At 56.9% G+C, this 12,649-nt stretch overlaps 1 protein-coding gene across 1 annotated transcript in view; it reads right to left on the reverse strand.

Annotated features, from left to right (window-relative positions):
• DOC2B (double C2 domain beta) overlaps positions 1 to 11,091 on the reverse strand; it is a 30,277-nt gene extending 19,186 nt beyond the window's left edge. Inside the window, exon 1 of the mRNA XM_050321799.1 lies at positions 10,574 to 11,091. Within this exon, the coding sequence (XP_050177756.1) occupies positions 10,574 to 10,904 (331 nt within the window). The 5' untranslated portion in view covers positions 10,905 to 11,091. The remainder of the gene's footprint in view (positions 1 to 10,573) is intronic.
• Positions 11,092 to 12,649: the final 1,558 nt, after the last annotated feature.

Raw genomic sequence — 12,649 nt, forward strand, 5'->3', positions numbered from 1 at the left:
GGGAGAGGAGTGAGCGGGATCAATGGATGCAGCTCGCCCAGCTTTGCCTCTGTGGGCTTTCACCTGGGGCACCCCCATCCCACAGCAGCCCCACTGCAGCCAGCAGCTTCCTGTCCCCCAGGAGCAGAAGGCTCTTTTCTGGGAAGATCCAGGCATGGCTGGGACACAGAACAGACCCCCTGTTGGCACATCCCCCCTGCTCCAGCGCCGCTGGCATTCCCAGAACGTGTATTTGTACACTGACACCTTCAAACAAATGAGCCACCAATGGGATCCCTTCCCAGCTCCAATCTGGCTGCAAACTGTAAATTAAATCCAGAGAGGATGGAAATGCTTTTATGGTTAAAATGAAAAACACCAACAGCTTTTAACTGGAGCAGTGTTCCGTTACAGCATCCTCAACCCAGGAACGGCAGCACGGGGCGTCTCCTGGGATGGGACACAGGGACGGGGCAGGAGACCGGAACAAAACCAGAGGGGCCTCAGCAGCAGAAGCACATTTGATTTAAGAAATTCTTTCCCTTTCAATGATCTGAGCAAGTCGTGCTAATCCAAAGCAGAGAAAAAGCCTTAAACAGACAAGCTTTCCAAAAACACGGCTTAACCTTCTCCGAGGCTCCCAGACCTGATTTGCACACCAAAGCCTGGACACGGAGCAGCATCTTCACTGGCACAGCTTCACCTGCCACCAGCCTCGAACTTCCAGGGTGGCTCTGGACCCAGCAACCCCCAATTTTCCATGCCCACCTTCCCTAAAGGGGTCTGCCTGAGTGCTGCCCTGCCACCAAACAGCATCCCACCACTGTTTCCAAGGTAACTGCACCTTCCCGCCGCATTCAGAGCATGAAAAAAAAAATCCAAAATAAAACCCAAAAGAACAGTTTTGCTCAATATCAAAGCAGGGTTTGCAGCCTGGGGGAAAAGTTGGACAAACTTCATGGCAAGAAATAAGGTCCTTTTTTTTTTTTTTCCCCAGCACTGATAGCAGCAAGGCACCCACGGAGCAGGCAGATATTCAGGGGACCAAAATGTTCCTGCTGCAATTTCACAGTGATCTCCCAGCCCAAAGGCAAATGAGCTACAGGTTTGCCTGCTAGCAAAAGAAAAATCATTGCTCTGGAGCAAATATCTCGAGTTCAAAACAGAATAAATATCCAAAGAGGTTTTCTGCCACAATACTGTACCCCCCTTGCTCTGGAGCAATTTCATGGCACATTAGCTGGTGGTCTGGGCAAGTCACAAATCAGTGGGGCTTTACCTGCCAGGGGATGATGGAAGAGATACAGGGTGAGGCCAAATCTGCTGCAAATTGTGAGTCATCTCTGGGTTCGGCCCAAACGGGCATTTCCAGAGCAATTCCCACCCAAAGCCGCTCCTCATCCCACAGGGAGGAAGGCGCAGCAGTCCCCGGTTGCCCCAGCCCGCTCTCGGCTGTGGGGAGCTCACGGATGGCAGTGGGTGAAGTGTGAGGCTCCACAGCACAAGGGTGAAAGCCAAGTCAGCAAAACTTCACAAAATCTGCGTTTTTCACTCAAGAGCGGAAGATGAAGCCTCCGGTTTCGGAGCCTCATCATTTCCACCTGCCCTTTAATCAGCGCTTCCTGCCAGCCCCACCGCTCGGCCCTCCCGGGTTCAAGCTGTTATTTTATTTTTATCACAGGAGGGGGCCCGCGGCTCAGCCTGCTGGATTTGGCAATTTATAAAACAAATTAAAAGCCTGGCATGAAAACAGACTTTGGCCAGGAAATACTGACAAAGCCCCAGCCTGCCCCAGGGGCGAGGGCAGTGGGGGGCCCCACTCCTGCAAGACGGGCAAGGCCTAAAATTGCCATAACAAGCAGCAGGCGCTTGTTTTGCACGTGGGGACTCAGCTCCTGCTCCCAGTGCTGGCAGCCCCTGAGTGAACCTTGAACAGTTCCCATTCCTCTTGGATCTGCCAGGAGCTGGGAGGGCATGGATAGGGGAGCACACTTCCCCCAGCCCTGCCAGGCTCCAGCCCTAGCTCTCCTCTAGTTCTGAAGGGGTTTTCCTCTACACAGGGGTTTTTTTTTTTTGTTGTTGATGGTGATCTCAATAATCAGAGAAAGATCTGCCTTTAGCAGTGGGACATAGAAACATCAGCAGAACATGCGGTAATTGCTTACAAATGCAGCCGTATGGAGATGACAAAAGGGGTCAGGCAAACTTGGGGTTTGGCAGCCCAGGTGCTGCTGTGGAGCCAAGGGTGAGTGCTGCCACCAGAGCCAGGACCCAGAGGATGCCCAGGACACAGTGGACACATCAAGGACACAGTCACAGCCCTGCAACCTCCATTACCTCCTAGGGATGCACATCCAGGTGATGAATCCAGCACAGAGGTGAAGGCAGAGACAAAGGTTGGTGCTCGAGCTGCTCGGGGGCTGAGGAGGTGGCAGGAGACCTCCAGCTGCACCAGGGGTGGGAGCCACCCCTGCACCCCACAGCAGCTCCATGTAAACCCCCACGGGACCACAACCCTGCCCTCCTGGAGCAGGCAGCACACCGAGCCAGCGGCCAGGCAAGCCAACACCACCACACCAGCACGAGTCTCACCTCTCCTGCAAACCTCTGGCAGCACATCCAGCCCTGCCTGGGGGAGTCCTGCCTCCCCAGCTGGCAGGATTGGGCCCAAAGCCTTTGCAGCTGAATCCCCCTCCTTTGATTGCTTTCCCCCCCCCCTACATGAGATGCAACTCGATTGTGCTCTTAATTAAGGGAGCAAGTACCTAAAAAAGAAAAGGGTGGCAATTAAACTCAAAGCACTGTTACCAGGATTATTTAACTCGACTGGGCTATTCTGAACACTGCCCTCTAATCACACAGGCTGCAAATAAAAAATATAAATAAATGCCTTTGTCAGGCACTACAAAGGCAGCTTGGTACTCTCCAGACAGCAGGCAGGATGTATCATTATTATTACAATTATTCTGCTCCAATGATAAAATAACCATTAGGAAAGCTGAACTCATTAGGAGGTTCTGACCCTCTTTCCTCTCCATGAATTGGGAGAGATTGATGGGAAGGCGCCGGCCAGGGCCTGGCATTTAACACAGGCCCTAAAAAGAAAAATAAATCTGACTTGCGCAGGAACGCGGCCTCCTCTCCCACTGACCTTTGGGGCGTTTTGATTAATTCAGCGGGCCACAAAATTATCAGAGGGCAGCAGAACCAGCAGATGTGTCCGCGGGCTCAGCCGGGGGACGCGGCAAGCGCGGCGTCCCGGCACGGCAGCAGCAGCCACCACTGCCCTGGCCGGTGGAGCCAGCAGAAATTGTTTATTGCTGACATTTCCCATCAGCGCCCAGGGTGGCGGGGAGGCTGGAGGAGCTTCTGTTTATACCTGCGGGATGAAAGGCAAAAGGTGGCGATAAATCCCTGCTCCGCTCCCTTCCCCAGCCCCTGCCTTGGCAGGCGCCCTGCCCTCACCTGCTCCACCCTGGGATCCACCCCCTCTGCAGCCCGGGATGCTCCAAGGAGAAGAGTTTCTCAGCCCAAGAGATGCTCCAGACATGGAAGAGGCCCTGAGACTTTGCAGAGCAGACCTGTGAGCTTCAGCAAAGCCCGTGGAGGTGGGAAGTGATGACGGAGTGCGCTCCTCCTCACCTTCCCAAGTCAGGGAGGTTTTCACAGCATGACTGCCACGAGAAAGCCCAGCAAAGCTCTACACTAAGAGAAACTGAGGTGTGCACACAAAAAATCCACTATAGAACTAATTAAAAAAAGTCCAAAAGCCTTAAGTCCCCCTGCTTATCAGCATTGCTGCTCCCAAGATAATCTGCTCATGGATTTTGTGCCAGGGAGATCAGAGTGGAGCAGTAAAAAGACTGCTGGGGATTGTCTGGATTAGCTCTCCCTTACAGAAAGCACAGGTTCAGTAACCTTCAGACTGGGTATTTTTTAATGCACTATAAAAGATAGGTCCCTATTCTTCCATTGCTTTAATTTTCCCCTGCAATAGAGATAATTTTAAAGGTCCTGAAAGGCAGTAAGTAATTCTGTGCACTTACAGCCCCATGTAAAATGTTGGTAAATGACTCCTCAGGAGGAACAGAAATTACCTCCTGCCATTTCCAAGCAGGGCTGCTGAACAGCATTTTGGTGGGAGGCTGTGTGTGCTCCTGCCTCCTTGAGAGTGACAGTGCCTTGACCTGCTCCAGCAGCTCATGATGGGGCAGTGCAGGCAGTGATTGCTGGGACAGCCTGAGGACTGACGCCCCGAGCCCCTAAAACTCTCCAGAGTTATCCCTGGAAAACAGCACCATCAGTTCCTGCAGCCTCCTGAAGCTGAGGCCCAGTTCATCCACCATCCACAGCACTACTGGTTCATCCACAGACCTGCTTGAGATGCTGCTTGTGACTCATGTGCCTTCATGGATTCAGGGATGGATCCCACAGGGTGCTCAGCTGCAAGGGAGAGCTGCAGGACCTGATGGCTACAAACCCCCAGGTCTGATGGCAGCACTGACCTCTGGCATGAACCTCCAGCCACGGGATTCAGCACCAGCCAGGGAAGGTGGTGAAGGCAGGTGGAAAAGGGACACTTCTGAAAGTTCTGCCATGAGCTATTCCATGAAAATGCGTCCTGTGGGAGGTTTTGGGACATGCCCCAGGGGCAGCACAGCATGTTGGGACTCAGACACTCATGTGAGTCCTGGACCACATGGTGCCAATTGGCTGCATCACAGGGCTGTGATCTGCTGCTGCAGACAAGGCAGGACATCCTCACTCCTACAGAAAAACTCAGCAGGGACCAGATCCAGCACACAGGCAGGAGACTTTCCTTCCTCGGGAGATCCTACAGATGTGGCTGAATTCAACAGGATCAGGAACAAGAACAAAGCACAACCTTCCTTTCTTGCAACTGCTCCCTGCCTGACTGTGGGTTTTTCACTTAAAATCTACAGCAATCAATATTTCTTCATTTTGGAGACACAACACCAGCCCCTGGAAAGCTCTTGGAGCAGGGAGCTGCTTCCTCGTGAGGTTGGTTGATGGATGCTCATCAGCTCTTCTGTCTTCTCCAGGAGGAGTGTTCAGAGGAACACTTATCTGCTCAGAACAGTTCAGAGATGCAATTATGTTTTACAGCACTAAATGGTCCCTGATGTCAGCAGCAATTAGACTTTCAGCAATTTCAATTTAGAGATGGCCTTCAAATCTCTCCCTCTCTCTTCCTTTAATGAAATACGGTATTGCAATTAACACCCCCCCCCAAAATTGCCTTCACCGTTAAATACAAAGATGAAAGATCTGGGAACCCCCTTGAGGTCCAGCATGGTGGAGTAAGGGGTGTCAGCTCCCTTCTCCAGCCAGGCACTGTGTCTCCTCCTGCACCCTGGAACCACGGAAGGCGAAGGGCTGGGCAGGCTGGTGGGGAGGAGGCAGCGGGGGGCCCCTCATTAACCAGCAGCCGTGTGGCTCCTTCATTAGCAGAGATGCCGGAGGCCACGGCCCATATGCTGCTTCCATGGCTGCTGGAGGAGGGATGCCCAGACAGACCCTGCTCACCCTCGTGTTCTGGCCTCACCGGGTGCCCCGGGTTCCTCTTCAGCACTTCAGGGTGTCCCTGCCCATGGTCACTCCTTGGGAACAGGCATCTCCAGGGGCTGAAGGCTCCTTGGGGGATCAGGAATACACGATGTGCAGCCTCCACCTGGACCACTGAAGGGTTGGCTGGCGGGAAAGCGTGAGAACTTGCCTTACACCAACATCTTCACCTATCCCACAGGAAACCAGACACTAACCAGGAGCTAATCCAGAGTCACCCCAGTCAACACCCCACGTCTCCCTTGGGAAGGTTACAAGCTCCCCAATGCCCTCAGAGCTTGGTTCCACACTGCCCAAAACCCACACACCTTCCTTTGGCACAGGCAGCTCGGGTTGTGGTCTGCTGGGCAAAGCCACGCTCCAGGCTCTGCCGAAATCAGCGGTGGTTTGGTTGGCTTCCTGAGTAAAAAAAATACTTCTTTTGGCCTTATCTGGATTGAAAAGACGATTCAAAGCTTATAAATAGCAGTGGCAGCATATGCTAAGGAGCTGCATTTCACAAGTAAATATCCTCCCCGTTCCAGTGCACATCTCCCCTCGCCGTCTCCCTTTCCCTCCCCCTGTCTGGCCAAAAGCACTACTAGGTGACTTGCAAACCCTTCACCCCTCAAGACGTTCCTCTTTACGTCTTTGAGCAGCCAGTAATTAATATCTCCATGACGGCTTTGCCTGCCTAATTATCTTCTCTGCTCAAAATAAGAGTCTTCCTAAATAACTTGTGTGGCGCTGCTCTCAGCAGGCGTCACGAGCCGCCGCCACCAGGACTGGCCTCTCAGCTGCACTTTGGAGAAGTCGTTTCCGTGCTGCTGCAGCTCCGGAGCCTCCTCACCAGCCTGCTCCTCCGGGAATAACAGCTGGGCACGCTACGGAATTGGCTGGGTTGGTGCATATGTGAGCAGCCCTGGAGCGCTGGCAGGAATGGTGTGGGGCAGCTCCTCCAGCTCCCACTGCAGCTCCCTGCCCTCGGGTTGTGTTCCCCATCGGAAAACCCACAGCCAAACGCATATGGAGGAGGAGGGAGGAAATTCCAGCGTGACCACAGCCTCTTTCCAAAGCCAAACAGCAGCTTGGGGGACAGGGCATGTCTCCAAGGGCTGGAAACTTGCTTGCCCGTTGCAGGAGGATGGCTGCTCCCTCCAGTGCTGTTCCCCGTGAAGCCCCAGCAGTGCTCCCTCACAGGGATTGTGTCTCCACCTCTGTGCTGCTCCTGCAGGGATTTGAGAGACCTTTAGAAACCCATCAGGTACAAATTCCCGCTGGTGCTGTGGAGGGGAAAGTGCTGGCAGTCGAGGGGCAGCAATCTGGGTGAAATCGGGGGAGATAGGAGGTGAGAGCCAGCTCCTTACAGGTGGCACATTGCCATCTAGCTGGCATTTGCTTATTTTCCTTGCAAACCAAGTTTCCCTGGCAGTGTGCTGCCTGAATGGGTGGGTAGCCTCTCTGGTGGATGGAGACCTCAGGAGCCAGGACGCTACTGCTGTCACCAGGCACCAGCCTGGGGAACCAAAGACGAGGTGACAGCCAAGTGTCCTGAGGCAGCAGGAGGGAATCCCCCACTTCCCAGCCCCAAATCCTGGCTGGTCCTCTCGGATCACAGCAGATGCTAATTCTGGTCCAACAGCACCAAATCACCTTTCTCACCAAATACACATTTCCCACCTCTCCTGCCTCGTTCCACCTCTTCAGCAGCTCCACTGGGGACAAACTCAGTGCAGGAAGAGGGTCCTGTACAGCCTGAGCTCTGGTCCCAGAGCATCCCTGCAGATGGAGGATGGACGAGGCGCAGGGCAGTGATGAGTCCTTCTCCCAGGGTCTCCCAGGGGTCCTGGGATGGCAGCAGGTACCCACCACAACCCTGCAAATCCTCAAGCAGCACTGTTGGCAGGTCTGATGAGAAGAGCTGGCTCCATGCAACTCCCAGTAATCCCAGAGCCAGCCCAGATGTCTCCACTCATTATCTGCTGTGTTTGTTCCCTGGCCCTGCCTGCTCCCTGCCACTTGCTGCATTCAACAGGCTGGTTGAGAGGTGTCCCAGAGCCATCAGCCTGAGCCTCTGCATCAGCCTCCCACGACTAGTACCATCTGTCCTCCTGCCTCAGCCGGGTCCCTGCCCACCTCTGGAGTGATCCTACCTGCCTCTTGCAGCCCCAGGATTCTTAATTTTCCAAAGCACCAACACCGTGCACACACACATATCCGCCCCTAAACACATCCTTGCTCCCTGCAGGTGCCAAACCACTGGGTCAGGCCACCCTGCCTGGATGGGAGCTGACACTGATGCTTCTCCCTGGGGCTGCCCCACCCCAGGGAGAAACCATCCAGAAGGCAGCTCCCACTGGTTCCGTAGGCACTCCAAGAATTGCTGATGGGGTCCGGAGCACAACGCGGCAAAGGATTAAGGAATGGGGTGCAGGGAGCCAGGCCAGGTGAGCCGCAGCAGGGTCAGGCAAGACCCACCCTGCTCTCTCCCCACAGCCCTCTTGGGGTGCCAAAGGTTTTGCAGGGATGGCAGCTCCGGTCCAGCCCTTGCTGATGCCACCCTGCATGGCTGCGGTGACCGAGCACCTAAACAGGCTGCTGGAAACCCAGAAACCAGCCTGGAGCAGCAACTCCAGGCAAGAACGAGCTTGAGGAATTGCATTTCTCATTTCTCCAAGCAGGGGCAGCTCTCCTCCTCCCATCCATCCAGCCAGCAGCATCACTTGGCGTTGGAGGAGGGAAACCCGCAGGCAGGTGGGACAAATGGGAAGGAGCTCTCCTCCCCCTCTGGATGGACCCTGCCACAGCAAAATCCCTCTCCCTGAACTTCTCCAGGGCTGGGCTGGGAGTATCTCTAGGGAGTGAGGCAAGATGTGCCACTGCCTGGCAACACCTTGATTTGTGTGTGCTGCACTCAGGATCTGACACCACCATCCCCAGAGACCTCAGTCACCTCCCTGAACCCCGTGTGACACCAGAGGGGACTGGCACCACCTAAACCCCAGCGCTGTCCTGATGTACAGGCAGACACAGGTTCTCCAGGGGAAATTTAGTGCAGGTGACTAATGCAGCAGCCCTGAATCACCCTCCAGGGACGTGGGGGAGCTGAACGACACTCCCCAGCATAGCTGATGGCTCGAGTCAGGCTGCACGAATCCCCTCCCAGCTCCCTGGCTGGGAAATGGGGACAAGGAGCTCCCGTCTGGCTTTACAACTTGGCTTGCTGGGGGAGTGACAGTCTCATCCTGCACATTTATGCCAACCAGTGTCCTGAAGTTGGGTGGGACCACCCCATGCTGTCCCCAGAGATGTTAACACCAGCAGTCCCACCTCCCCACTCTGCTCCTGGCACTGCTGTGCTTTCACCAGCTGAAAACCCACCACATCTGGCGAAAGAGCCTCAGCAGTTTGCCTGACACCTGTTACGCTGCAAGAAACACTCTTCCTAACACCAGCCGGGGTGAGAGAAACACCCTCCCTCCCCCGGCAGGGAGCCGAGCCTCTTCCAGCCAGCACTGCCGGCGGAAAAATGCAGAATGCAGCACCCCGGGCTATTTCCATGCCAGTCACCAGGAGAAAACACCTCACCCTGGGGCCCCGAGTGCTTCGGCTCCCACGCACACCCCTGGCCCTGCAGCCCAGTCGCTCCTATTCCTACTGCCACAGTGAGCAAAGACGATCTAATAATTAGAGCAGCAAATAACCCAAATCCGGTTAAAGTCACCGTTAACTGCCCGGCTCGGGCAAACGCGGCTTAGCAGAGATGTTCTCCCCGGGAGCGCCGCAGCTCTTGCCTCTCCCCAGAGAGCATGACCCCAGTGCCGGCATGGGGAGATAGGGAGCATCACTTTGGGGCTGGCACACAATACCCAGCCTCTCCTGGGGCTGTAGCTGGTGGTCAGCAGGCAGAGGGGGCCACGGGGGTGTCTGTGCCACCCTGCAGCAGCACAGCCCTCCTTGCAGCCCTCCTTGGGGTCACACTACTGGGTCTGGCATAGATGGCCGCAGCCCAGGCCAGCCCAATGCCCAGCAGCGAGGCCGAGGCAGGGCTGTGACATTCTGCACAGGAAAAAGCCACCGCCTGCCCGGCGCTGGGCCGTAAACAGCTCAGCCTCCCCTTCCCCCAGAACGAGCACGCAGCACTGCTCAGCAGCACCCACTCCCTTCCTCGGCACCTCCCGGCTTCAAACTTTGTGCTCAGCCCTCGCAGGATCTGGCCCGTGAAGGTTGGGCTGATTCGAGCCCTTGGGTTTTATCCGACTCCAAGGGAAATCGTATTATCCCAGTCAGTCCCCGTGGCTGGCAGAGCCAGGCAGCAGCTGCTTCGCAGCCTGCAAGCTCCACCGCGCCGGGTGGGAAGGACGTTTTGGGTGGGCAGGGGTTAACCCTTGCTGCAAACACCTGCATCTACCAGAACCAAAGCCTTCTGCTCCAAAGCCCCCACTGGTCTCCTGCAGGGCTCTGCCTGCAGCTGGAGGGCGAGGAATGGAGGAATGACATGCCAGAGTTTGCCGAGGGAGAGGGCAGAGATCTCCAGGGTGGATGTCATTCCAAAGAAATCTCCCCGATGTGGAGCCGGGCGATGCTGGAGCGTATCGCCAGCTCATCAGCAGGGTGGGCTGGAGCAGCCTGCACCACCGAGGCGGATTAACCCAAGGGTCTGAGCCCAGCTGGCAGCCTTCAGAGGCACGGAGTCGAGCAGGGACGAGGCAGAGAAGTGCACCAACCACAACAGCAAAGCACAGCAACTGGTGGCTCTTGGGAGACTTCCCTAGTTTGGGTTCAGCGGCCAGCCTGGCTGCAGCAGGGACACTCCCAGGGCCCCTTCCACCCCGGAGCGGTGCCCTGACAGCCTCCCCAGCTAAAGCTGGGGGCTCCTCGCTGCTGCAGGGTGATCCCAGGGATGGGCAGCATGGCTGGCAGCCGGGAAGGGCACGCGACTCAGGCACCAAAGACGGGGGGAACCAACCCTAAGACCCACCCTTGCCCTCAGCACCCAACAAACTCCCACGGAAACTTAGGAACTTACTGCAGTCGTCGGACTCGTAGCCCTCGGGATCCACCACTTCCTCGGGCGCTTGGCTCTTGGCCGGCTGCTCGGCGGGCGTCGTGCCGTACGCTCCAAAAAGCTGGTCCACGTCCTCATCATCTTCCCGGGGTCCCTCGGCGGGGCTCACGGAGGGCTGGCTGACGGCGGGGCGCAGGGCACCGCTGCGGCCGACGGCGGCGGGGAGCCCGCGGGGGAAGCGGGGGAAGTAGTCGGAGATCTGCTTGATGGGTTTGATGGGGCCGGGGCAGACGTCAATAGCCATGTGCTCCTGGATACTTATGGTCATTTTCTCTCCTTTTCGGAGTGTCATGCATGCGGCTGTCGCTGCCAAGCCCCTCCGGAGAAGCCCGGACCGTGCGTGGGGGAGCCGTGAAGTTTCTGCCGGGGGCCGCGGAGGCGGGTGAGGAGGGAGGCTGCGGTGGGCACCTTACGTGGTTCTCGCGCCCTGAGCCCCAGACACCGTACACATGCTGCTGCTGCTGCTGCTGCTGCTTCTGCCGCCTGCCCTGGCGCTCGCACAGCCCCTGATCCTGCCAGCGCTGCCTGTGAATAAATGAGCGAGACACAGAGACGGATAAGAGGCAGGGGGTGGGCTCTCGGGTGATGTCACCAGCTAGCAACAAAGCGGTACCCAGCAGCGGAGGAATGAGGGCTGTGGCCGGCCTGCCGCCCCGGCCGCACGGCCACCGGCGTGGGCAGCCAGCCCCCCGCCCCTTCCCCGGCACAGCCCCGGGGGCAGCCGAGCAGAAGTTGGGGTGATGCGGCGCGGCGAGGTGGGCTTCGACCCATCTGCCTGCCAAAGCAGGGCTGGTCCCTGCCAGACCTCTCCGGGGGCGTAAAGGTCACCACGCAGTGTCAGGAGCCATCGTCCTGTCGGGTCGCATCCCAGCGTGCTGCGGACAGGGACGCAGGGATGCCCCGGTCCCCAGGGATGGTGGCAGCCCCCCAGAGATTTTGGCAGCCCGCGGGGACCACGGCAGCCCCCGTGCCCTCCCGGCTCAGCGTAGACCGTGCCAGGGAGGTGCTGCGCCGCATCCCGAGCAGGGGCAGGGGTCACACGCTGCCCCCTCCCCACGGCCCGCAGGGGCAGGAGCAGCCCGGACTCGCAGCCCCCAGCCCGCAGCAACGCCCCCTCCAGAGCTCAGCACCGGCCAGGGGGGCTGGGTGAGCTGCCCCCAGCCCCTGGGGCTGGGACTGAAGCACCAGGGACTGGAGCAACACATGGCTCCTGCTCACAGCCCGGGTGGCCCAGCCTCGCCCTGCCAGCGTGCGGCTGTGGCGTGGAGCGATGCAGCAGGTAGAGCATCGCAGAGGAGCGAGAGAAGGGCTGGGCCAGGGCTCCCTGCCAGTGTGGCCATGCTCACCACCTCTCCAGTAACCTTCCCAGGCAGGGCCAGGGCTCCATCACTGGCCAGGACACGGACAGGCTCCTTGCAGCCTGCTGCAGGCTCCCTGGAAAATGCTGAGCTGTGGTTTGCTCAGGGAGTTGGTCTCAAACTGCTGTTTTTATAATCTCTTCCTGTGTTCAAATCAATAAATCTGTGGTTCCACAAGCTACTGGAAGTGGACTTTTGAGCAAGGAGTGTCAGAAGAGAAACACTCTGAGAACTTGGTGCAAAATGCTGCCCAGTAACTCATCCTGCCCAGAAAATTGTGTCTAAAATATTTTGGAGAGGCAGCTCCCAAGTGCAGGCAGCCTCTCTGCTGGCTCAGGAGTGGGAGGTCTGGCATGAGGCTGGGACACACAGTGTGCTCTGGTCACCCAGCATCATGCCCAGCTGCTCACAGCTGGCACCTCCAGGTAACCCGACAGCACACAGATCCCTCCTCAATGCACACAGAGCTGCAGTCTCCTGGAGGCTGGCATGCAGGTGTCTATTAAAAACAAAGCTCTGTTCTTCAGAGGATTTTCCCCAAATCCCAGGAAAATGACACCCAACCTTTTTGTCTAATGCAGAGTTCAATTTTCGTTCAGATTTTGGTAAATGTTAATGCACGTCCCTGACTCATAACACGCTGACACTAGGCAAACCTAATTTACTCTCACTGGGAAGC

This window comes from Myiozetetes cayanensis, unplaced genomic scaffold (assembly GCF_022539395.1).
Source record: "Myiozetetes cayanensis isolate MyiCay16 unplaced genomic scaffold, myiCay2020 scf27, whole genome shotgun sequence".
In the NCBI taxonomy this organism is placed as follows: Eukaryota; Metazoa; Chordata; class Aves; order Passeriformes; family Tyrannidae; genus Myiozetetes; species Myiozetetes cayanensis.